Source organism: Petromyzon marinus, chromosome 73 (assembly GCF_048934315.1).
Source record: "Petromyzon marinus isolate PM22_M1 ecotype Great Lakes invasive population chromosome 73, UKy_Petmar_22M1.pri1.0, whole genome shotgun sequence".
In the NCBI taxonomy this organism is placed as follows: Eukaryota; Metazoa; Chordata; class Hyperoartia; order Petromyzontiformes; family Petromyzontidae; genus Petromyzon; species Petromyzon marinus.
In genome coordinates, this window is record NC_133739.1 from 2,010,739 (window position 1) to 2,037,416 (window position 26,678).

Genomic DNA, 26,678 nt, shown 5'->3' on the forward strand with positions numbered 1-26,678 from the left:
ATCTACTGACACTACAGTAGTAACTACTGACTCTACAGTAGCATCTACTGACACTACAGTAGTATCTACTGACTCTACAGTAGTATCTACTGACTCTACAGTAGTAACTACTGACTCTATAGTAGTATCTACTGACTCTACAGTAGCATCTACTGACACTATAGTAGTATCTACTGACTCTACAGTAGTATCTACTGAGACTACAGTAGTATATACTGACTCTACAGTAGTATCTACTGACTCTATAGTAGTATCTACTGACTCTACAATAGTATCTACTGACACTATAGTAGTATCTACTGACTCTACAGTAGTATCTACTGACACTATAGTAGTATCTACTGACTCTACAGTAGTATCTACTGACTCTACAGTAGTATCTACTGACCCTACAGTACTATCTACTGACTCTACAGCAGTCTCTGGCTTCAACTTGGTTCGAAGCTTTCGTGACTGCAGGAATGAATCTTTGTTTTTTTTTCGGTAAAGTCACGTATAAATAAGAAATAATAAAATAACATAATAGCGTACGACGTTTCGGTTGCAACACAAGCAGCCATCATCAGGTACAGAAGAGCTAAATTTACGAGAGAGGGGAAACACATAACCCCAGATGTATACACAGACAAACAAGTAAGGGGAACTAACACAGATATAGCAGGGGACACAGAGAGAGAAGCATACCAGACAAACAGGGTTTAGCAAAATTTGTAAACCATATAAAGCAACACAGACGGTCGGTCAGAACACAATTAACGCATAGCCTGATTGATTACGCTATTTCAAAGATTGCTAAATTGCAAGTTAAGTATGAAATTTAAGATACAGACGGCACACACACACACATAGACATTCAAGTCGAGCGGACCAGCACAGGTACAAGCACACAGTGAAGTCGCCTCAAGCAGGCAGAGAAGGCAAGGCTGAGAGACAAAGGGACATTTTAGCATGAGGCATGCATGGAGCAAAGTGGAGCACGGCAGCAAACATTCGGAAGCACCAAGACCCACGCAACACAGGCAGGGACAGCACAGAGAAACAAATCCAAGCACAGACACAAAGGCAGATACACAAGCAGAGACAACACACAAGACAACACACAAGACAACACAAAGACTTCTCATGCTAACATGTCCCACTGCCTCCCAGCCCCGCCCTCTCTGCACATCCAAGGCGACTTCACTGCGCGCCTGCACCCGCGCTGGTCCGCTCCACCCCAACGTCCGTGTGTGTGTGTGTGCGCCGTCCGCATCCCAAACCTCACACTTAACTCTTGCAATTGAGCAATCCCCGAAGCAACGCAATGAACCAGGCCACGTGCCAACCGTGCCGCGCCCACATGGCCTCCAAACCCCGCTAAACTCCGCCCTCCCGGCATGCCCCTCCCCCCGTGCCCCCCACCGCGCCGGCGCCAGCCCCCCCCCCCCCCCCACCTGGGCGTCCGTGCACACACCCGGGGCCACGTGCCTCCCCCCTCTCACAAATTAGTCTCTGGCTTGCATTGATGCAGGCTGCTCTGCGGTTTCCTCAGCCTGTTACTGCAGTGACTGTGTAGTCTGTGGCTTGCATTGATGCTCGCTGCTCTGTAGTTTCCTCAAGCACGTGCTACTGCAGTGACTGAGCTGTCTCTGCCTTGTCTTGATGCTCGCTGCTCTGTAGTATCCTCAGCCTGTGCTACAGCAGTGACTACAGTCTCTGGCTTGCATTGATGCACGCTGCTCTGCAGTTTCCTCAGCCTGTGCTGCAGCAGTGACTGTGCAGACTCTGGCTTGCATTGATGCACGCTGCTCTGCAGTTTCCTCAGCCTGTGCTGCAGCAGTGACTGTGCAGACTCTGGCTTGCATTGATGCACGCTGCTCTGCAGTTTCCTCAGCCTGTGCTGCAGCAGTGACTGTGGAGTCTCTGGCTTGCATTGATGCAAGCTGCTCTGCAGTTTCCTCAGCCTGTGCTGCAGCAGTGACTGTGGAGTCTCTGGCTTGCATTGATGCACGCTGCTCTGCAGTTTCCTCAGCCTGTGCTGCAGCAGTGACTGTGGAGTCTCTGGCTTGCATTGATGCAAGCTGCTCTGTAGTTTCCTCAGCCTGTGCTACTGCAGTTACTGTGCAGACTCTGGCTTGCATTGATGCTCGCTGCTCTGCAGTTTCCTCAGCCTGTGTTACTGCAGTGACTGTGCTGACTCTGGCTTGCATTGATGCAGGCTGCTCTGCAGTTTCCTCAGCCTGTGCTGCTACTGCAGTGACTACAGTCTCTGGCTTGCATTGATGCTCGCTGCTCTGCAGTTTCCTCAGCCCGTGTTACTGCAGTGACTACAGTCTCTGGCTTGCATTGATGCTCGCTGCTCTGCGGTTTCCTCAAGCACGTGTTGCTGAGGCGCGTTGTTTTTTTTTTGCTGTTGAGGAAGCCGCCGCTCCTCCGCTGTTTGCTTTGCGCGCCAACGGCACGGGCTCCCCCCCCTTTTGTGTCCGCGCTTGTTTCGGAGGGGGCTTCTGTTCCCATCCTTCTTGGCGTTTCGCCCTCGCGAACAAAATGACCGCGACCCACCGAGCCGTTTGACGCCAAGGAGAACCTCTCCCCCCCCCCGCCCGCCCCCTCCTCCTCCTCCTCCTCCTCCTCCACCCCCGCCGTCGCTCGGCAAGCGCATCTCCGTCGCTAGGGGCGGTCGGCGGACGTCGTTGCAAAGCGTGATTTTCTCAGTTTATTGGGCAAAAAAACAAAGAGCAAGTGTTCACCCGCGGGGAAGGGGGGGGGGGGGGCTTGGCGTGCTGCATTTTGTGCGCTCGCTTTGTTGAAACGCAAACCCAAAAAGTTTGTCGGCTGAAAGCGTTACAAGGGAGGTGCGGGCACACACAGACTCGACAAGACGTGACAACAACAACAACAACAACAAAAAATGCCCTTCGTAAGGTTTAAGACTTGCACAACGCCCCCAACCCCCCGGTGCTCGGTTAAGGCCGAGTAGGCCTAGGGGAGGGCCCCCGTTTACTCACGGTGCTGCGAGGCTCCCAGGCTCTGGACCCACTCCTTCCAGGCGCGCACGCCGTACAGCGACGACATTTCGCTGGGCCTGACCTCACCGCCCGGCCTCCCCGCCGCGTCCCTCCCGTGCCTCGCCGCTGCGTCTCCCCGAGCCTTCGTGTCTCTCCCGTGCGTCCCAGCGTCTGTCCCGGCGTCTCCACAGCGTCTCCCCGCGTCTACGCTGTGTCTCCTTCTCGTCCCGACGTCTCCGCCGTGTCTCCCCGCGTCTCCGCCGTGTCTCCCCGCGTCTCCGCCGTGTCTCCCCGCGTCTCCCCCGTGTCTCCCCGTGTCTCCGCCGTGTCTCCCCGCATCTCCATGTCTCCCCGCATCTCCATGTCTCCCCGCATCTCCATGTCTCCCCGCATCTCCATGTCTCCCCGCGTCTCCAACGCGTCTCCCCGCGTCTTCCCCGTGTCTCCCCGCGTCTTCCCCGTGTCTCCCCGCGTCTTCCCCGTGTCTCCCCGCGTCTCCCCCGTGTCTCCCCGCGCCTCCGCCGTGTCTCCCCGCGTCTTCCCCGTGTCTCCCCGTGTCTCCAATGCGTCTCCTCTTCGTCTCTTCTCCTCCCTCCTCGGCCACCGGCATGTCGGATAGAGAGCGGGCTCTCTTCTGTTGAACAAAAGGGGTGGACGGGTAGCCAGGGGAATGGTGGGTACCAGGGTAGTGGTGGGTACCAGGGTAGTGGTGGGTACCAGGGTAGAGGTGGGTACCAGGGTAGTGGTGGGTACCAGGGTAGTTGGTGGGTGCCAGGGTAGTTGGTGGGTACCAGGGTAGTTGGTGGGTGCCAGGGTAGTTGGTGGGTGCCAGGGTAGTTGGTGGGTGCCAGGGTAGTTGGTGGGTGCCAGGGGTACCTGTCCGGGTTGTCTGCGGAACTTTAGCCTCAGCTCCCTGGAGGGAATCAGCTCGTACTGGCGAACAGCAGTCTCTGTGGGTTTACACGGAAGTACACTCAGCATCGTGAGTTAGTGTGTGAATCACCGCCAGTTAGTCTGTGATTCATCGCTAGTTAGTCTGTGATTCATCGCTAGTTAGTGTGTGAATCATCGCCAGTTAGTCTGTGATTCATCGCTAGTTAGTGTGTGAATCACCGCTAGTTAGTGTGATTCATCACCAGTGTGTGATTCATCGCCAGTTAGTGTGTGATTCATCGCCAGTTAGTGTGTGATTCATCACTAGTTAGTGTGTGATTCATCACTAGTTAGTCTGTGATTCATCGCTAGTTAGTGTGATTCATCACCAGTTAGTGTGTGATTCATCGCTAGTTAGTCTGTGATTCACCGCTAGTTAGTGTATGAATCACCGCTAGTTAGTCTGTGATTCATCGCTAGTTAGTGTGTGATTCATCGCTAGTTAGTGTGTGAATCACCGCCAGTTAGGGTGTGATTCATCGCTAGTTAGTGTGTGATTCACCGCTAGTTAGTGTGTGAATCACCGCCAGTTAGTCTGTGATTCATCGCTAGTTAGTGTGTGAATCACCGCTAGTTAGTGTGATTCATCACCAGTGTGTGATTCATCGCCAGTTAGTGTGTGATTCATCGCTAGTTAGTGTGATTCATCACTAGTTAGTGTGTGATTCATCACCAGTTAGTGTGTGATTCATCGCTAGTTAGTGTGTGAATCACCGCCAGTTAGTGTGTGATTCATCGCTAGTTAGTGTGTGATTCATCGCTAGTTAGTGTGTGAATCACCGCTAGTTAGTGTGATTCATCACCAGTGTGTGATTCATCGCCAGTTAGTGTGTGATTCATCGCTAGTTAGTGTGATTCATCACTAGTTAGTGTGTGATTCATCACCAGTTAGTGTGTGATTCATCGCTAGTTAGTGTGTGAATCACCGCCAGTTAGTGTGTGATTCATCGCTAGTTAGTGTGTGATTCATCGCTAGTTAGTGTGTGAATCACCGCCAGTTAGTGTGTGATTCATCGCTAGTTAGTGTGTGATTCACCGCTAGTTAGTGTGTGATTCATCACCAGTTAGTGTGTGATTCACCGCAGGTTAGTCTGTGATTCATCGCTAGTTAGTGTGTGAATCACCGCCAGTTAGTGTGTGATTCATCACTAGTTAGTGTGTGATTCATCACTAGTTAGTCTGTGATTCATCGCTAGTTAGTGTGTGATTCATCACCAGTTAGTGTGTGAATCACCGCCAGTTAGTGTGTGATTCATCGCTAGTTAGTGTGTGATTCGCCGCTAGTTAGTGTGTGATTCACCGCTAGTTAGTGTATGATTCATCACCAGTTAGTGTGTGATTCATCGCTAGTTAGTGTGTGATTCATCACGAGTTAGTGTGTGATTCATCACCAGTTAGTGTGTGATTCATCACCAGTTAGTGTGATTCATCACTAGTTAGTGTGTGATTCATCACCAGTTAGTGTGTGATTCATCACCAGTAAGTGTGTGATTCATCACTAGTTAGTGTGTGATTCATCACCAGTTAGTGTGTGATTCATCACCAGTTAGTGTGTGATTCATCACCAGTTAGTGTGTGATTCATCACTAGTTAGTGTGTGATTCATCACCAGTTAGTGTGTGATTCATCACCAGTAAGTGTGTGATTCATCGCTAGTTAGTGTGTGATTCATCGCTAGTTAGTGTGTGATTCATCACCAGTTAGTGTGTGATTCATCGCCAGTTAGTGTGTGATTCATCGCTAGTTAGTGTGTGATTCATCGCTAGTTAGTGTGTGATTCATCACCAGTTAGTGTGTGATTCATCACTAGTTAGTGTGATTCATCGCTAGTTAGTGTGTAATTCATCACTAGTTAGTGTGTGATTCATCACCAGTTAGTGTGTGATTCATCACTAGTTAGTGTGTGATTCATCACCAGTTAGTGTGTGATTCATCACCGGTAAGTGTGTGATTCATCACTAGTTAGTGTGTGATTCATCACCAGTTAGTGTGTGATTCATCACCAGTTAGTGTGTGATTCATCGCTAGTTATTGTGTGATTCATTGCTAGTTAGTGTGTGATTCATCACCAGTTAGTGTGTGATTCATCACCAGTTAGTGTGTAATTCATCAGTAGTTAGTGTGTGATTCATCACTAGTTAGTGTGTGATTCATCGCTAGTTAGTGTGTGATTCATCACCAGTTAGTGTGTGATTCATCGCCAGTTAGTGTGTGATTCATCGCTAGTTAGTGTGTGATTCATCACCAGTTAGTGTGTGATTCATCACCAGTTAGTGTGTGATTCATCGCTAGTTATTGTGTGATTCATTGCTAGTTAGTGTGTGATTCATCACCAGTTAGTGTGTGATTCATCACCAGTTAGTGTGTAATTCATCAGTAGTTAGTGTGTGATTCATCACTAGTTAGTGTGTGATTCATCGCTAGTTAGTGTGTGATTCATCACCAGTTAGTGTGTGATTCATCGCCAGTTAGTGTGTGATTCATCGCTAGTTAGTGTGTGATTCATCACCAGTTAGTGTGTGATTCATCGCCGGTTAGTGTGTGATTCATCGCCAGTTAGTGTGTGAATCACCGCCAGTTAGTGTGTGATTCATCGCTAGTTAGTGTGTGATTCATCACTAGTTAGTGTGTGATTCATCACTAGTTAGTGTGTGATTAATCACTAGTTAGTCTGTGATTCATTGCTAGTTAGTGTGATTCATCACCAGTTAGTGTGTAATTCATCACCAGTTAGTGTGTGAATCACCGCCAGTTAGTGTGTGATTCATCGCTAGTTAGTATGTGATTTGCCACTAGTTAGTGTGTGATTCATCGCTAGTTAGTGTGTGATTCATCACGAGTTAGTGTGTGATTCATCACTAGTTAGTCTGTGATTCATCACCAGTTAGTGTGATTCATCACCAGTTAGTGTGTGATTCATCACTAGTTAGTGTGTGATTCATCACCAGTTAGTGTGTGATTCATCACCAGTAAGTGTGTGATTCATCACTAGTTAGTGTGTGATTCATCACCAGTTAGTGTGTGATTCATCACCAGTTAGTGTGTGATTCATCGCTAGTTATTGTGTTTCATTGCTAGTTAGTGTGTGATTCATCACCAGTTAGTGTGTGATTCATCACCAGTTAGTGTGTAATTCATCAGTAGTTAGTATGTGATTCATCACTAGTTAGTGTGTAATTCATCAGTAGTTAGTGTGTGATTCATCACTAGTTAGTGTGTGATTCATCGCTAGTTAGTGTGTGATTCATCACCAGTTAGTGTGTGATTCATCGCCAGTTAGTGTGTGATTCATCGCTAGTTAGTGTGTGATTCATCACCAGTTAGTGTGTGATTCATCACCAGTTAGTGTGTGATTCATCACTAGTTAGTGTGTGATTCATCACCAGTTAGTGTGTGATTCATCACCAGTTAGTGTGTAATTCATCAGTAGTTAGTGTGTGATTCATCGCTAGTTAGTGTGTGATTCATCACTAGTTAGTGTGTGATTCATCACTAGTTAGTGTGTGATTCATCACTAGTTAGTCTGTGATTCATTGCTAGTTAGTGTGATTCATCACCAGTTAGTGTGTAATTCATCACCAGTTAGTGTGTGAATCACCGCCAGTTAGTGTGTGATTCATCGCTAGTTAGTATGTGATTTGCCACTAGTTAGTGTGTGATTCATCGCTAGTTAGTGTGTGATTCATCACGAGTTAGTGTGTGATTCATCACTAGTTAGTCTGTGATTCATCACCAGTTAGTGTGATTCATCACCAGTTAGTGTGTGATTCATCACTAGTTAGTGTGTGATTCATCACCAGTTAGTGTGTGATTCATCACCAGTAAGTGTGTGATTCATCACTAGTTAGTGTGTGATTCATCACCAGTTAGTGTGTGATTCATCACCAGTTAGTGTGTGATTCATCGCTAGTTATTGTGTTTCATTGCTAGTTAGTGTGTGATTCATCACCAGTTAGTGTGTGATTCATCACCAGTTAGTGTGTAATTCATCAGTAGTTAGTATGTGATTCATCACTAGTTAGTGTGTAATTCATCAGTAGTTAGTGTGTGATTCATCACTAGTTAGTGTGTGATTCATCACCAGTTAGTGTGTGATTCATGGCTAGCTAGTGTGATTCATCACCAGTTAGTGTGTGATTCATCACCAGTTAGTGTGTGATTCATCACCAGTTAGTGTGTGATTCATCACCAGTTAGTGTGTGATTCATCACCAGTTAGTCTGTGATGCATTACCAGTTAGTGTGTGATTCATCGCTAGTTAAGGTGTGATTCACCAGTTAGTGTGTGATTCATCACTAGTTAGTGTGTGATTCACCACTAGTCAGTGTGTGATTCATCACCAGTTAGTGTGTGATTCATCACCAGTTAGTGTGTAATGCACCGCTAGTTAGTGTGTGATTCATCGCCAGTCAGTGTGTGATTCATCACTAGTTAGTGTGATTCATCACCAGTTAGTGTGTGATTCATCACCAGTTAGTGTGTGATTCATGGCTAGCTAGTGTGATTCATCACCAGTTAGTGTGTGATTCATCACCAGTTAGTGTGTGATTCATCACCAGTTAGTGTGTGATTCATCACCAGTTAGTGTGTGATTCATCACCAGTTAGTCTGTGATGCATTACCAGTTAGTGTGTGATTCATCGCTAGTTAAGGTGTGATTCACCAGTTAGTGTGTGATTCATCACTAGTTAGTGTGTGATTCACCACTAGTCAGTGTGTGATTCATCACCAGTTAGTGTGTGATTCATCACCAGTTAGTGTGTAATGCACCGCTAGTTAGTGTGTGATTCATCGCCAGTCAGTGTGTGATTCATCACTAGTTAGTGTGATTCATCACCAATTAGTCTGTGATTCATCGCTAGTTAGTGTGTGATTCATCACCAGTTAGTGTGTGATTCATTACCAGTTAGTGTGTGATTCATCACCAGTTAGTCTGTGATTCATCGCTAGTTAGTGTGTGATTCATCACCAGTTAGTGTGTGATTCATCGCCAGTTAGTGTGTGATTCATGGCTAGCTAGTGTGATTCATCACCAGTTAGTGTGTGATTCATCACCAGTTAGTGTGTGATTCATCACCAGTTAGTGTGTGATTCATCACCAGTTAGTGTGTGATTCATCACTAGTTAGTGTGTGATTCATCACCAGTTAGTCTGTGATGCATTACCAGTTAGTGTGTGATTCATCGCTAGTTAAGGTGTGATTCATCACCAGTTAGTGTGTGATTCATCGCTAGTTAGTGTGTGATTCACCACTAGTCAGTGTGTGATTCATCACCAGTTAGTGTGTGATTCATCACCAGTTAGTGTGTAATGCATCGCTAGTTAGTGTGTGATTCATCGCCAGTCAGTGTGTGATTCATCACTAGTTAGTGTGATTCATCACCAATTAGTCTGTGATTCATCGCTAGTTAGTGTGTGATTCATCGCCAGTTAGTGTGTGATTCATCACCAGTTAGTGTGTGATTCATTACCAGTTAGTGTGTGATTCATCACCAGTTAGTGTGTGATTCATCACTAGTTAGTGTGTGATTCATCACCAGTTAGTCTGTGATTCATCGCTAGTTAGTGTGTGATTCATCACCAGTTAGTGTGTGATTCATCACCAGTTGGTGTGTGATTCATCGCTAGTTAGTGTATGATTCACCGCTAGTCAGTGTGTGATTCATCACCAGTTAGTGTGTAATTCATCACTAGTTAGTGTGATTCATCACTAGTTAGTGTGATTCATCACAAGTTAGTGTGTGATTCATCACCAGTTAGTGCGATATTCATCGCCAGTTAGTGCGTGATTCATCGCTAGTTAATGTGTGATTCATCGCTAGTTAGTGTGTGATTCATCACTAGTCAGTGTGTGAATCACCGCCAGTTAGTGTGTGATTCATCACTAGTTACTGTGATTCATCGCTAGTTAGTGTGATTCATCACCAGTTAGTGTGTGATTCATTGCCAGTTAGTGTGTGATTCATCGCCAGTTAGTGTGTGATTCATCAGCAGTTAGTGTGTGATTCATCACCAGTTACTGTGTGATTCATCACCAGTTAGTGTGTAATTCATCACTAGTTAGTGTGTGATTCATCGCTAGTTAGTGTGAATCACCGCTAGTCAGTGTGTGATTCATCACCAGTTAGTGTGTGATTCATTGCTAGTTAGTCTGTGATTCATCGCTAGTCAGTGTGTGATTCACCACTAGTCAGTGTGTGATTCATCACTAGTTAGTGTGTGATTCACCGTTAGTTAGTCTGTGATTCACCGCTAGTCAGTGTGTGATTCATCACTAGTTAGTGTGTGATTCATCACTAGTTAGTGTGTGATTCATCACCAGTTAGTGTGTAATTCATCAGTAGTTAGTGTGTGATTCATCACTAGTTAGTGTGTGATTCATCGCTAGTTAGTGTGTGATTCATCACCAGTTAGTGTGTGATTCATCGCCAGTTAGTGTGTGATTCATCGCTAGTTAGTGTGTGATTCATCACCAGTTAGTGTGTGATTCATCACCAGTTAGTGTGTGATTCATCACTAGTTATTGTGTGATTCATTGCTAGTTAGTGTGTGATTCATCACCAGTTAGTGTGTGATTCATCACCAGTTAGTGTGTAATTCATCAGTAGTTAGTGTGTGATTCATCACTAGTTAGTGTGTGATTCATCGCTAGTTAGTGTGTGATTCATCACCAGTTAGTGTGTGATTCATCGCCAGTTAGTGTGTGATTCATCGCTAGTTAGTGTGTGATTCATCACCAGTTAGTGTGTGATTCATCGCCGGTTAGTGTGTGATTCATCGCCAGTTAGTGTGTGAATCACCGCCAGTTAGTGTGTGATTCATCGCTAGTTAGTGTGTGATTCATCACTAGTTAGTGTGTGATTCATCACTAGTTAGTGTGTGATTCATTACTAGTTAGTCTGTGATTCATTGCTAGTTAGTGTGATTCATCACCAGTTAGTGTGTAATTCATCACCAGTTAGTGTGTGAATCACCGCCAGTTAGTGTGTGATTCATCGCTAGTTAGTATGTGATTTGCCACTAGTTAGTGTGTGATTCATCGCTAGTTAGTGTGTGATTCATCACGAGTTAGTGTGTGATTCATCACCAGTTAGTGTGTGATTCATCACTAGTTAGTCTGTGATTCATCACCAGTTAGTGTGTGATTCATCACCAGTTAGTGTGTGATTCATTACTAGTTAGTGTGTGATTCATCACCAGTTAGTGTGTGATTCATCACCAGTAAGTGTGTGATTCATCACTAGTTAGTGTGTGATTCATCACCAGTTAGTGTGTGATTCATCACCAGTTAGTGTGTGATTCATCGCTAGTTATTGTGTTTCATTGCTAGTTAGTGTGTGATTCATCACCAGTTAGTGTGTGATTCATCACCAGTTAGTGTGTAATTCATCAGTAGTTAGTGTGTGATTCATCACTAGTTAGTGTGTAATTCATCAGTAGTTAGTGTGTGATTCATCACTAGTTAGTGTGTGATTCATCGCTAGTTAGTGTGTGATTCATCACCAGTTAGTGTGTGATTCATCGCCAGTTAGTGTGTGATTCATCGCTAGTTAGTGTGTGATTCATCACCAGTTAGTGTGTGATTCATCACCAGTTAGTGTGTGATTCATCACTAGTTAGTGTGTGATTCATCACCAGTTAGTGTGTGATTCATCACCAGTTAGTGTGTAATTCATCAGTAGTTAGTGTGTGATTCACCGCTAGTTAGTGTGTGATTCATCACCAGTTAGTGTGTGATTCATCACCAGTTAGTGTGTGATTCATGGCTAGCTAGTGTGATTCATCACCAGTTAGTGTGTGATTCATCACCAGTTAGTGTGTGATTCATCACCAGTTAGTGTGTGATTCATCACCAGTTAGTGTGTGATTCATCACTAGTTAGTGTGTGATTCATCACCAGTTAGTCTGTGATGCATTACCAGTTAGTGTGTGATTCATCGCTAGTTAAGGTGTGATTCACCAGTTAGTGTGTGATTCATCACTAGTTAGTGTGTGATTCACCACTAGTCAGTGTGTGATTCATCACCAGTTAGTGTGTGATTCATCACCAGTTAGTGTGTAATGCACCGCTAGTTAGTGTGTGATTCATCGCCAGTCAGTGTGTGATTCATCACTAGTTAGTGTGATTCATCACCAATTAGTCTGTGATTCATCGCTAGTTAGTGTGTGATTCATCACCAGTTAGTGTGTGATTCATTACCAGTTAGTGTGTGATTCATCACCAGTTAGTGTGTGATTCATCACTAGTTAGTGTGTGATTCATCACCAGTTAGTCTGTGATTCATCGCTAGTTAGTGTGTGATTCATCACCAGTTAGTGTGTGATTCATCGCCAGTTAGTGTGTGATTCATGGCTAGCTAGTGTGATTCATCACCAGTTAGTGTGTGATTCATCACCAGTTAGTGTGTGATTCATCACCAGTTAGTGTGTGATTCATCACCAGTTAGTGTGTGATTCATCACTAGTTAGTGTGTGATTCATCACCAGTTAGTCTGTGATGCATTACCAGTTAGTGTGTGATTCATCGCTAGTTAAGGTGTGATTCATCACCAGTTAGTGTGTGATTCATCGCTAGTTAGTGTGTGATTCACCACTAGTCAGTGTGTGATTCATCACCAGTTAGTGTGTGATTCATCACCAGTTAGTGTGTAATGCATCGCTAGTTAGTGTGTGATTCATCGCCAGTCAGTGTGTGATTCATCACTAGTTAGTGTGATTCATCACCAATTAGTCTGTGATTCATCGCTAGTTAGTGTGTGATTCATCGCCAGTTAGTGTGTGATTCATCACCAGTTAGTGTGTGATTCATTACCAGTTAGTGTGTGATTCATCACCAGTTAGTGTGTGATTCATCACTAGTTAGTGTGTGATTCATCACCAGTTAGTCTGTGATTCATCGCTAGTTAGTGTGTGATTCATCACCAGTTAGTGTGTGATTCATCACCAGTTGGTGTGTGATTCATCGCTAGTTAGTGTATGATTCACCGCTAGTCAGTGTGTGATTCATCACCAGTTAGTGTGTAATTCATCACTAGTTAGTGTGATTCATCACCAGTTAGTGTGTGATTCATCACTAGTTAGTGTGTGATTCATCACCAGTTAGTGCGAGATTCATCGCCAGTTAGTGCGTGATTCATCGCTAGTTAATGTGTGATTCATCGCTAGTTAGTGTGTGATTCATCACTAGTCAGTGTGTGAATCACCGCCAGTTAGTGTGTGATTCATCACTAGTTACTGTGATTCATCGCTAGTTAGTGTGATTCATCACCAGTTAGTGTGTGATTCATTGCCAGTTAGTGTGTGATTCATCGCCAGTTAGTGTGTGATTCATCAGCAGTTAGTGTGTGATTCATCACCAGTTACTGTGTGATTCATCACCAGTTAGTGTGTAATTCATCACTAGTTAGTGTGTGATTCATCGCTAGTTAGTGTGAATCACCGCTAGTCAGTGTGTGATTCATCACCAGTTAGTGTGTGATTCATTGCTAGTTAGTCTGTGATTCATCGCTAGTCAGTGTGTGATTCACCACTAGTCAGTGTGTGATTCATCACTAGTTAGTGTGTGATTCACCGTTAGTTAGTCTGTGATTCACCGCTAGTCAGTGTGTGATTCATCACTAGTTAGTGTGTGATTCATCACTAGTTAGTGTGTGATTCATCACTAGTTAGTCTGTGATTCACCACTAGTCAGTGTGTGATACATCACTAGTTAGTGTGTGATTCATCGCTAGTTAGTCTGTGATTCACCGCTAGTTAGTCTGTGATTCACCGCTAGTCAGTGTGTGATTCATCGCTAGTTAGTCTGTGATTCACCGCTAGTTAGTCTGTGATTCACCGCTAGTTAGTGTGTGATTCATCACTAGTTAGTGTGTGATTCATCACCAGTTAGTGTGATTCATCACTAGTTAGTGTGTGATTCATCACCAGTTAGTGTGTGAATCACCGCCAGTTAGTGTGTGATTCATCGCTAGTTAGTGTGTGATTCATCACTAGTTAGTGTGTGATTCATCACTAGTTAGTCTGTGATTCATCGCTAGTTAGTGTGATTCATCACCAGTAAGTGTGTGATTCATCACTAGTTAGTGTGTGATTCATCACCAGTTAGTGTGATTCATCACCAGTTAGTGTGTGATTCATCGCTAGTTATTGTGTGATTCATTGCTAGTTAGTGTGATTCATCACCAGTTAGTGTGTGATTCATCACCAGTTAGTGTGTAATTCATCAGTAGTTAGTGTGTGATTCATCACTAGTTAGTGTGTGATTCATCGCTAGTTAGTGTGTGATTCATCACCAGTTAGTGTGTGATTCATCGCCAGTTAGTGTGTGATTCATCGCTAGTTAGTGTGTGATTCATCACAAGTTAGTGTGATTCATCACCAGTTAGTGTGTGATTCATCACTAGTTAGTGTGTGATTCATCACCAGTTAGTGTGTGATTCATCACCAGTTAGTGTGTAATTCATCAGTAGTTAGTGTGTGATTCACCGCTAGTTAGTGTGTGATTCATCACCAGTTAGTGTGTGATTCATCACCAGTTAGTGTGTGATTCATCGCTAGCTAGTGTGATTCATCACCAGTTAGTGTGTGATTCATCACCAGTTAGTGTGTGATTCATCGCTAGTTATTGTGTGAGTCATTGCTAGTTAGTGTGTGATTCATCACCAGTTAGTGTGTGATTCATCACCAGTTAGTGTGTAATTCATCAGTAGTTAGTGTGTGATTCATCACTAGTTAGTGTGTGATTCATCGCTAGTTAGTGTGTGATTCATCACCAGTTAGTGTGTGATTCATCGCCGGTTAGTGTGTGATTCATCGCCAGTTAGTGTGTGAATCACCGCCAGTTAGTGTGATTCATCGCTAGTTAGTGTGTGAATCGCCACTAGTTAGTGTGTGATTCACCGCTAGTTAGTGTGTGATTCATCACCAGTTAGTGTGTGATTCATCACCAGTTAATGTGTGATTCATCGCTAGTTAGTGTGTGATTCATCACGAGTTAGTGTGTGATTCATCACCAGTTAGTGTGTGATTCATCACTAGTTAGTCTGTGATTCATCACCAATTAGTGTGTGATTCATCACCAGTTAGTGTGTGATTCATCACTAGTTAGTGTGTGATTCATCACCAGTTAGTGTGTGATTCATCACCAGTAAGTGTGTGATTCATCACTAGTTAGTGTGTGATTCATCACCAGTTAGTGTGTGATTCATCACCAGTTAGTGTGTGATTCATTGCTAGTTATTGTGTGATTCATTGCTAGTTAGTGTGTGATTCATCACCAGTTAGTGTGCGATTCATCACCAGTTAGTGTGTAATTCATCAGTAGTTAGTGTGTGATTCATCACTAGTTAGTGTGTGATTCATCGCTAGTTAGTGTGTGATTCATCACCAGTTAGTGTGTGATTCATCGCCAGTTAGTGTGTGATTCATCGCTAGTTAGTGTGTGATTCATCACCAGTTAGTGTGTGATTCATCACCAGTTAGTGTGTAATTCATCACTAGTTAGTGTGTGATTCATCACCAGTTAGTGTGTGATTCATCACCAGTTAGTGTGTAATTCATCAGTAGTTAGTGTGTGATTCACCGCTAGTTAGTGTGTGATTCATCACCAGTTAGTGTGTGATTCATCACCAGTTAGTGTGTGATTCATCAGTAGTTAGTGTGTGATTCACCGCTAGTTAGTGTGTGATTCATCACTAGTTAGTGTGTGATTCATCACCAGTTAGTGTGTGATTCATCACCAGTTAGTGTGTAATTCATCAGTAGTTAGTGTGTGATTCACCGCTAGTTAGTGTGTGATTCATCACCAGTTAGTGTGTGATTCATCGCCAGTTAGTGTGTGATTCATCGTTAGCTAGTGTGATTCATCACCAGTTAGTGTGTGATTCATCACCAGTTAGTGTGTGATAAATCACCAGTTAGTGTGTGATTCATCACCAGTTAGTGTGTGATTCATCGCTAGTTAGTGTGTGATTCACCGCTAGTTAGTGTGTGATTCACCACTAGTCAGTGTGTGATTCATCACTAGTTAGTGTGTGATTCATCGCCAGTTAGTCTGTGATTCACCGCTAGTCAGTGTGTGATTCATCACTAGTTAGTCTGTGATTCATCACCAGTTAGTCTGTGATTCACCGCTAGTCAGTGTGTGATTCGATAACTCACCGGCTCTGATGTCATCTTCCAGGTCCAGTTGCTTCAGCTCCTCGCCATCGCCACCACCACCACCGCCACCACCACCACCATCCGTAGATTTCCGCCGGGGTGATAAGCGCCGACCTCCTCCTCCTCCTCCTCCGTCGTCAGCGGCGGCGCCGCCGCCGGCTTCATCGTCGCCGTCAGCGGCGCGAGCGGAGAGATCGCCATCGCCAGAGGCTCCGCGTGATTGGACGACGGCAGCGGCGTCTGCGGGGGCAACAGCTGCCGGGCGTCAGCACCGACATCGTCACTGCCGGCAGTGGCTTCGTCGGCAGTGGCTTCGTCGGCAGTGGCTTCATCAGCATCAGTGGCATTATCAGCAGTGGCTTCGTCGGCAGTGGTATTGTCGGCAGTGGTATTGTCGGCAGTGGTATTGTCAGCAGTGGCTTCGTCGGCAGTGGCTTCATCAGCAGTGGCTTCGTCAGCAGTGGCATCGTCAGCAGTGGTATCGTCAGCAGTGGCTTCATCAGCATCAGTGGCTTCGTCAGCAGTGGCTTCGTCAGCAGTGGCATCATCAGCAGTGGCTTCATCAGCAGTGGCATCGTCAGCAGTGGCTTCGTCAGCAGTGGTATTGTCAGCAGTGGCTTCATCAGCAGTGGCATCATCAGCAGTGGCATCATCAGCAGTGGTATCATCAGCAGTGGCTTCGTCGGCAGTGGCTTCATCAGCAGTGGTATCGTCAGCAGTGGTATCATCAGCAGTGGCTTCGTCAGCAGTGGCTTCGTCAGCAGTGGCTTCGTCAGCAGTGGCATCATCAGCAGTGGCTTCGTCAGCAGTGGCTTCGTCAGCAGTGGCATCATCAGCAGTGGCTTCATCAGCAGTGGCTTCGTCAGCAGTGGCATCATCAGCAGTGGCATCGTCAGCAGTGGCTTCGTCAGCAGTGGCATCATCAGCAGTGGCTTCGTCAGCAGTGGCATCATCAGCAGTGGCTTCGTCAGCAGTGGCTTCGTCAGCAGTGGCATCATCAGCAGTGGCTTCGTCAGCAGTGGCTTCGTCAGCAGTGGCTTCATCAGCAGTGGCTTTGTCAGCAGTGGCTTCGTCGGCAGTGTTATCGTCAGCAGTGGCTTCATCAGCATCAGTGGCACATTAGAGACATATGAGAGACAGGGTGTAGACACGGTGTAGACAGGGTGTAGACAGGGTGTAGACAGGGTGTAGACAGGGTGTAGACAGGGTGTAGACACGGTGTAGACACGGTGTAGACAGGGTGTAGACAGGGTGTAGACACGGTATAGACAGGGTGTAGACAGAGTGTAGTCAGGGTGTAGACAGGGTGTAGACAGGGTGTAGACACGGTGTAGACAGGGTGTAGACAGAGTGTAGTCAGGGTGTAGACAGGGTGTAGACAGGGTGTAGACACGGTGTAGACAGGGTGTAGACACGGTGTAGACAGGGTGTAGACAGGTTGTAGACAGGTTGTAGACAGGGTGTAGACAGGGTGTAGACAGGGTGTAGACAGGGTGTAGACACGGTGTAGACAGGGTGTAGACAGGGTGTAGACAGGGTGTAGACAGGGTGTAGACACGGTGTAGACAGGGTGTAGACAGGGTGTAGACACGGTGTAGACAGGGTGTAGACAGGGTGTAGACAGGGTGTAGACAGGGTGTAGACAGGGTGTAGACAGGGTATAGACAGGGTGTAGACAGGGTGTAGACAGGGTGTAGACAGGGTGTAGACAGGGTGTAGACAGGGTGTAGACAGGGTGTAGACACGGTGTAGACAGGGTGTAGACAGGGTGTAGACAGGGTGTAGACAGGGTGTAGACAGGGTGTAGACAGGGTGTAGACAGGGTGTAGACACGGTGTAGACAGGGTGTAGACAGGGTGTAGACACGGTGTAGACAGGGTGTAGACAGGGTGTAGACACGGTGTAGACAGGGTGTAGACAGGGTGTAGACAGGGTGTAGACACGGTGTAGTCAGGGTGTAGACACGGTGTAGTTACGGTGTGGTCAGGGTGTACCTGTGGAGAGGCCAGCCCCACCCGCGTCTCCCTGGGCGATGAGATCGGCCATGGTGATGAGAACGGCCTCAGCCGGATCCTCGGGGATGCGAGCGCGGAGATCACGGATCGTGGAGATGATGTCATCGGCACTGGACAGAGTGACGGGGAGTAGCACGGGGACAGGGACCTGGAGAGACACGGGGAGACACGGGGAGACACGGGGAGACACGGGGAGACACAGAGAGACACGGAGAGACAGGGTCACAGAGAGACACAGAGACACGAGATCACGGATCGTGGAGATTATGTCATCGGCACTGGACAGAGTGACGGGGAGCAGCACGGGGACAGGGACCTGGGGAGACACGGGGAGACACGGGGAGACACGGGGAGACACGGAGAGACAGGGTCACAGAGAGATACAGAGTGACACAGAGAGACACAGAGAGACACAGAGACACGGAGATCACGGATCGTGGAGATGATGTCGTCAGCACTGGACAGAGTGACGGGGAGCAGCACGGGTACAGGGACCTGGGGAGACACGGGGAGACACGGAGAGACACGGGGAGACACGGAGAGACACAGGGTCACAGAGAGACAGGGTCACAGAGAGACACAGAGACACGGAGATCACGGATCGTGGAGATGATGTCGTCAGCACTGGACAGAGTGACGGGGAGCAGCACGGGTACAGGGACCTGGGGAGACACGGGGAGACACGGAGAGACACGGGGAGACACGGAGAGACACAGGGTCACAGAGAGACAGGGTCACAGAGAGACACAGAGACACGGAGATCATGGATCGTGGAGATGATGTCGTCAGCACTGGACAGAGTGACGGGGAGCAGCACGGGGACAGGGAACTGGGGAGACACGGGGAGACACGGGGAGACACGGGGAGACACGGGGAGACAGGGTCACAGAGAGACACAGGGTCACAGAGAGACACAGAGACACGGAGATCACGGATCGTGGAGATGATGTCATCGGCACTGGACAGAGTGACGGGGAGCAGCACGGGGACAGGGACCTGGGGAGACACGGGGAGACACGGGGAGACACGGGGAGACACGGAGAGACAGGGTCACAGAGAGACACAGGGTCACAGAGAGACACAGAGAGACACAGAGACACGGAGATCACGGATCGTGGAGATGATGTCATCGGCACTGGACAGAGTGACTGGGAGCAGCACGGGGACAGGGACCTGGGGAGACACGGGGAGACACGGGGAGACACAGAGAGACAGGGTCACAGAAAGACACAGGGTCATAGAGTGACACAGAGAGACACAGAGAGACACAGAGACACGGAGATCACGGATCGTGGAGATGATGTCGTCAGCACTGGACAGAGTGACGGGGAGCAGCACGGGTACAGGGACCTGGGGAGACACGGGGAGACACGGGGAGACACGGGGAGACACGTGGAGATACGGAGAGACACGGAGAGACACAGAGACACGGGGAGACAGGGTCACAGAGAGACACAAAGACACAGAGAGACACAAAGACACAGAGAGACACAGAGACACGGAGACAGAGAGACACAGAGACACAGAGAGACACAGAGACACGGGGAGACAGGGGAGACAGGGTCACAGAGAGACACACAGAGACACAGAGACACACAGAGACACAGAGAGACACAGAGAAACACAGAGAGACACAGAGAGACACAGAGACACGGAGACAGAGAGACACAGAGAGACACAGAGAGACACAGAGAGACACAGAGACACGGAGACAGAGAAACACAGAGAGACACAGAGAGGCACAGAGACACAGAGAGACACAGAGACACAGAGAGACACAGAGAGACACAGAGACACGGAGAGACACGGAGAGACACAGAGACATGGAGATCACGGATCGTGGAGATGATGTCATCGGCACTGGACAGAGTGACGGGGAACAGCACAGGTACAGGGACCTGGGGAGACACGGAAAGACACGGGGCGACACGGGGAGACACGGAGAGACAGGGTCACAGAGAGACACAGGGTCACAGAGAGACACAGAGAGACACAGAGACACGGAGATCACGGATCGTGGAGATGATGTCATCGGCACTGGACAGAGTGACGGGGAACAGCACAGGTACAGGGACCTGGGGAGACACGGGGAGACACGGGGAGACACGGGGAGACACGGGGAGACACGGAGAGACACAGAGAGACACGGTCACAGAGAGACACAGAGACACGGAGATCACGGATCGTGGAGATGATGTCATCACCACTGGACAGAGTGACTGGGAGTAGCACGGGTACAGGGACCTGGGGAGACACGGGGAGACACGGGGAGACACGGGGAGACACGGAGAGACAGGGTCACAGAGAGACGCAGAGTGACACAGAGACACGGAGATCACGGATCGTGGAGATGATGTCATCGGCACTGGACAGAGTGACGGGGAGCAGCACGGGGACAGGGACCTGGGGAGACACGGGGAGACACGGGGAGACACAGAGAGACACGGAGAGACAGGGTCACAGAGAGACACAGGGTCACAGAGAGACACGGAGACACGGAGATCACGGATCGTGGAGATGATGTCATCGGCACTGGACAGAGTGACGGGGAGCAGCACGGGTACAGGGACGTGGGGAGACACGGGGAGACAGGGGGAGACACGGGGAGACACAGAGACACGGAGATCACGGATCGTGGAGATGATGTCGTCAGCACTGGACAGAGTGACGGGGAGCAGCACGGGTACAGGGACCTGGGGAGACACGGGGAGACACAGAGAGACACGGGGAGACACGGGGAGACACGGAGAGACACGAAGAGACGCGGAGAGACACGGGGAGACACGGAGAGACACGGAGAGACACGGAGAGACAGAGACGGGGTTATGGAGACAGAGAGACCGAGACAGGGAGACAGAGATACAGGGTCACGGAGAGACTGAGACACGGAGAGACAGAGACACAGGGTTAAGGAGACACAGAAACACAGAGAGACGGAGAGACACAGAGAGACAGAGAGACAGAGAGACACAGAGAGACAGAGAGATACAGAGACATGGAGACAGAGAGGCAGGGTCACGGAGAGACAGAGACACAGAGAGACAGAGACACAGGGTTATGGAGACAGAGAGACACGGAGAGACACAGAGACACAGAGAGACAGAGAGATACAGAGACATGGAGACAGAGAGACAGGGTCACGGAGAGACAGAGACACAGAGAGAGAGAGACACAGGGTTATGGAGACAGAGAAACACGGAGAGACAGAGAGACACAGAGAGACACAGAGAGACAGAGAGAGACAGAGAGACAGAGAGACACGGAGAAACGGGGACAGAGAGACAGGGTCACGGAGAGACTGAGACACGGAGAGACAGAGACGGGGTTATGGAGACAGAGAGACACGGAGAGACAGAGAGACGCAGAGACACAGAGAGACATAGAGACACAGAGAGACGGACAGACACGGAGAAACGGGGACACGGTGTCCCTGAGTCTCCCCTGTGTCTCTCCAGAGATACGGAGACACTTGCCCCAAAAGCCTGTTTGGGCTATACGGGGAATATTTGTCTTTTTGCGTGTATGTGTGTATGTATATATGTGTGTAGGTGTGTGTATGTATATATGTGTGTAGGTGTGTGTATGTATATATGTGTGTAGGTGTGTGTATGTATATATGTGTGTAGGTGTGTGTATGTATATATGTGTGTAGGTGTGTGTATGTATATATGTGTGTAGGTGTGTGTATGTATATATGTGTGTAGGTGTGTGTATGTATATATGTGTGTAGGTGTGTGTATGTATATATGTGTGTAGGTGTGTGTATGTATATATGTGTGTAGGTGTGTGTATGAATATGTGTGTAGGTGTGTGTATGTATATATGTGTGTAGGTGTGTGTATGTATATATGTGTGTAGGTGTGTGTATGTATATATGTGTGTAGGTGTGTGTATGTATATATGTGTGTAGGTGTGTGTATGTATATATGTGTGTAGGTGTGTGTATGTATATATGTGTGTAGGTGTGTGTATGTGTAGGGGTGCTATGGGGAATAAACACATGACACGGGAAGGTGTGGTTCACCCACACCTTGGTGGCTACAACAACGTCCGCTAAGGCTCCAGTGGGTATAAAGTGCGGGGAGCCAGGGAGCTCGGGGCAGAGTGTGGGGCCCGAGGCTGAAGCAACCAGTGAAGAAAGAAGGCCAGCTAGGTGAGACCCTGGAACTCCTGTGACCGCTGCCCTTTTCAGGGCCGGCACAGCAAGCCAGTGGTGCGGCCCCAGAGCCCCAGAGTCAGAGTCCTTCTAAGGGCCGGTCTGGTCGGCGGGGTGCCGAGATCTGTGCCTAACCAGGGCCGGATCTGATAGCCTCCCTTAGAGCCCTACCAGGAGGAACTGGGAGCCTAGAGCTTAGGCCAGAGAGCCTGGGGTGTGTTCCTGAGTTATACGGGTGGAGGGGCCGCTACCCCTTCTAGTGTAACCCTTGTTAAGGTTTAAATAAATAGTGCTGCTTCTATTCTGCCGTCTCCGTGTCCTGGAACCCACTACAACTGGTGTCAGAAGTGGTCTTAAAATGGACACAAGGAGTACAAACCGATCACAGGAACCCCAGGAGGAGGACGGCTCGCCTGGGATTGCGCCAGAGGCCGCGGCCGACGATCCTGGGATGTCCCAGACGCCCCAACAGCAGCCGCCGCTGGAGGAGTGGCCGTCGATGGAGGACGGGTTGCAGGCGGCTCACTCTCGACTGGCTGAGCTGCTGTATGCCGCGGCTTCCACGCTGGAGGAAATCAACCGCGCGGGGCTGCGGGCGCAAAGGCGGCAGAGAGACGAACGCCGTTCAACGGCCATTCCCGCCGAAACACAGCCACCAGATTTCGGATTTGCCGCCATGACAGTGTCCGCCACGGCGATTGGAGGGTCGCAGCGCCACGTGGATGCTGTGGGCCAATCAGCGGTGGTGACGTCATCACCAACGGACGCCCGCTGTCAGGACCAATCGGCGGGCGCATCGTCATCACCTGCGCGACCGCCGATGGGTGTCCTCAGCTCCTCAGACACCGGTGGAGAGGCCGGAAATGGCGCGCGGCACCTCTCAGAGACGAAGCCATCGTTTCAACAACGCCTGCCGGTGTTGAAGGAGTTCGTTTCAGACGGCGGCGACTGGGGGGCCTTTCAACGCCGCTTTCTCGCTCATCAAGAGATGGCCGGCTGGACGGACAACGAGGCGTTGAGTGCGCTACCGGCCATGCTGGACGATGACGCCCTTGCTACGCTCATCACAGCTCCCAGATCAACGCGATCTACGCTACAGTCGGCGCTCCAGGTCCTCACCATAGTCTACGGGCCATCGTCGGACTGCCGCAAACTCTTCCACGAGCGGTGCAGGGGCCAGAAGGAGCCACCGCTGGCGTATCGCACGGCTCTCCTGGCCCTCGCAAAAGCGGCTTTCCCGCGGATGGACAGCGAAGGGGTGGACGCGATGGTGACGGAGAAGCTCCTGGCGTTGGCCCAGGAGCTACAGATCGTCATCGTCGCAGAGGACGACGCGGACATGTGCTCCTTGCGGGCAGCAAGACACATCCACGCGCACCTGATAGCGCAGCGTCGATCACCTCTCGTCCCCAAGGGCGCAGCTGCGGTGTGCGCTGGGACGCCGACCATCCCCCCCTCCGAGGAGGTCTTCGCGGCGGGTCGCCCGGTGGAGTGGAGATCCGGAGGGAGGCCGGCTCGGACCACACCGGATCGCCAGGAGCACCCCAAGGCGCTCATCACGTGCTACAACTGTGGCCGCAAGGGCCACGTGGCTGCGGAATGCCGGGCGCCTCGTCAACGACAGCCGGGACGGTCGGACGGCGCTCCAGCCTACAGGCCTCCGCATCGCAACCCGGCAAGTCGCGGCACCCCACATGCTCGGCCTGTGCACACACCTGTCCCCACCTCGCGCGTTTCGGTGTACGGGCCTCGGGGTACGCCCATTGGTTTGTTGGGTGGCGGCGGGGTCGAGAGGGTGCTCGGGCCGGGGCAGTGGACGGAATTGGCCCACCGCATTGTTGCTGCGTCGGCAGGCTCGTCCGTGGTCGCGGGTCACATTGACGGGGTCGAGGTGCGTATCCTCGTCGATACGGGAGCTTCGGCGACCATTGTGTCAGACTTGATTTATAATATTCTTCCCGTTCAAAGCCGCCCCTTGCTCCCAGTCACCGTTCCGTGTTACGCAGCGAACGGGGGTTCGCTGGGTATCATAGGCCAAATTCGAGCACAAATTTGCATTGGCGATATCAAACTCTCCGGGCCGATATTAGTCTCGTCCTCGCTGGCGGTTCCGTGCTTGTTGGGGACGGACTTTTTGGGCAAAATGCCGATTAAAATTCTAATTGATCAGGGTTGCATCGAGCTTCCCTCGGGCCGACGGGTAACATTCCTGCCTTCCCCTGTCACCTCAAGGGCAGCGTGCGCGTCGATACAAGCGTTCGTCACTCGGACGGTGCGTGTACCTCCCGGGGCGCAAATGCTCGTGCCCCTTCGCTTGCGTCGGCCTTTCGTGCCCGGTGTTCTGGACCAGGGAATTCTGTTAGGGCCCTCGAGGGCTGGGGAAAACGGGCTGGATCTGGTGGCCGCTCAAACGCTCGTTAAGGGGAGCGATGACCCGTTTATCCTCGTCCTTAACGTTGGCGTACAGACGGCCGTCGTTCCTCAGGGAACTGTGCTCGCGCACGCGACACCGGTCCCCGTGGTAGACACGGTTATGGGTAATGTGGGGACCGATCCTCTGGCTCAACCGCATTCTGAGGGGGACGATAGTTGGATGGACACACTATGTTCGGGCACGAGTGATCTGTCCGACTCCCAGCGTGCCGGCCTACGCACCCTTCTGACGGAATTTTCCGATGTTTTTAGTAAACACAAATATGACATTGGGTGCACGAAATTGTTGCGTCACCACATTGACACGGGTGACAATGCCCCGGTACGCCAGAATCCTTTTCGGTTAAGTCCGGCCGAAAAAGATCATGTCAAATTGGCAGTGGATGACATGCTGGCTGCAGACATTATAGCCCCTTCCACCAGTCCATGGGGAGCGCCCATAGTGCTTGTCAAAAAGCACGATGGGTCCTTGCGATTCTGTGTGGATTTTCGCCGCCTTAATAAGATCTCCGTGGCCGACGCGTATCCACTTCCCCGGATGGACGAATCTCTGGATGCTCTGGCTGGCGCACGTTTTTTTTCTACGTTGGACTTGTTATCCGGATTTTGGCAACTCCCATTGGATGATGAGTCCAAGCCAAAGACTGCGTTTCGCACACCACACGGCCTATTCCAATTTAACCGGTTACCTATGGGATTACACTCCGCTCCGGCGACATTTCAGCGCCTTATGGAACTGGTTTTGGCTGGCTTACAGTGGAACGTCTGTTTGATCTATCTGGATGACGTCATCGTGTTCAGCAAGACATTTGACGAACACCTTTTGCGCTTGCGCGCCGTGTTCCTCAAAATGCGTGCTGCGAATTTGAAATTTAAGCCGCAAAAGTGCCACCTGCTACGGGAATCCGTACGCTATTTGGGGCACATCGTCAGCCGCTCGGGCATATCCACCGATCCCGCAAAGACGCAGTGTGTCAACTCCTGGCCAACCCCCACCTCGGTGGCTGAGGTCAGGAGTTTCATTGGATTTGCGTCTTATTACCGGCGGTTCGTCGCGGATTTCGCGACCATTGCTAAGCCCTTACACGCTCTGACGGCGAAGGGAGTGAAATTTCACTGGGGCCAGGAGGAGGAGGTCGCTTTTTGTTCCCTTCGCGACGCTCTCGTGCGGGCCCCTCCATTGAGCTACCCCGATTTTTCGGAACCCTTCCTGCTCGATACAGACGCCAGCAATACGGGCATTGGGGGTGTGCTCTCACAGGTGATCTGTGGTGTGGAACGCGTCGTGGCTTATGGCAGTAGGGTTTTGTCTCCGGCGGAACAGAGATACTGCGTCACGCGTCGGGAACTCTTGGCTATTGTATTTTTTATGCAACAGTATCGCCCATACCTGTACGGTCGGCATTTCACTGTCCGTACGGACCATGCGGCATTACAATATGCCTTGCGGGTGACACAGCCTTCGGGGCAATTGTCCCGATGGCTCGAAATCCTTCAGGATTATGATTTCACGACCACATATCGGAAGGGTGCTCGGCACACTAATGCGGATGCGCTGTCTCGCCTGCCGCCCGCCTCAGATTGCGCTTGTCTCAGGGGATCGGGGCGTTGTAAGCCGCCAGAGGATAGCCCCCCCTTAGATATCCCGGTTCTCGCTGCTGCCACTGAGGACCCCTTGCCTGAGGGTCCTGTCGGGGAGGGAGGTGCGGACTCCTTGCTGGGGTTGTCCGTTGCTGAATGGGGGCGCCTCCAGATGGAGGACGCATCCCTCCTCGCGTTGCGTCGTCGCGCAGGGGGTTCCGTGCGGGGGGTCGCGGGGATTGATTCATACGGGCTGCTCCAGGGGCTCCTAATGCATTGGGATGGGAGGGCCTGCCGTCACAGGCTGGTGGTGCCATCCGCTTTGCGGGGTAAGGCCGTTTGGGCCGCACACGAGCGACTTTTGCACCTGGGGACCCACAAGACCCTTGCCGTGCTCCAGCTGGATTTCTTCTG

General features: G+C 49.6%; 2 protein-coding genes across 4 annotated transcripts in view; one reads left to right on the forward strand and one right to left on the reverse strand.

Moving 5' to 3' along the window:
- Positions 1 to 26,678, forward strand: part of LOC116958156 (zinc finger MYM-type protein 3-like) — a 266,666-nt gene that overhangs the window by 171,476 nt on the left and 68,512 nt on the right. The gene's annotated exons all lie outside the window — the stretch shown is intronic.
- The window catches only part of LOC142906964 (zinc finger MYM-type protein 3-like), a 109,580-nt gene that overhangs the window by 33,753 nt on the left and 49,149 nt on the right, over positions 1 to 26,678 (reverse strand). Inside the window, exons 11-14 of the mRNA XM_076055806.1 lie at positions 18,074 to 18,242; positions 16,080 to 16,319; positions 3,864 to 3,937; positions 2,988 to 3,621 (exon numbers count right to left, since the gene is read on the reverse strand). Coding sequence (XP_075911921.1) covers positions 2,988 to 3,621; positions 3,864 to 3,937; positions 16,080 to 16,319; positions 18,074 to 18,242 — 1,117 coding nt within the window. The remainder of the gene's footprint in view (positions 1 to 2,987; positions 3,622 to 3,863; positions 3,938 to 16,079; positions 16,320 to 18,073; positions 18,243 to 26,678) is intronic.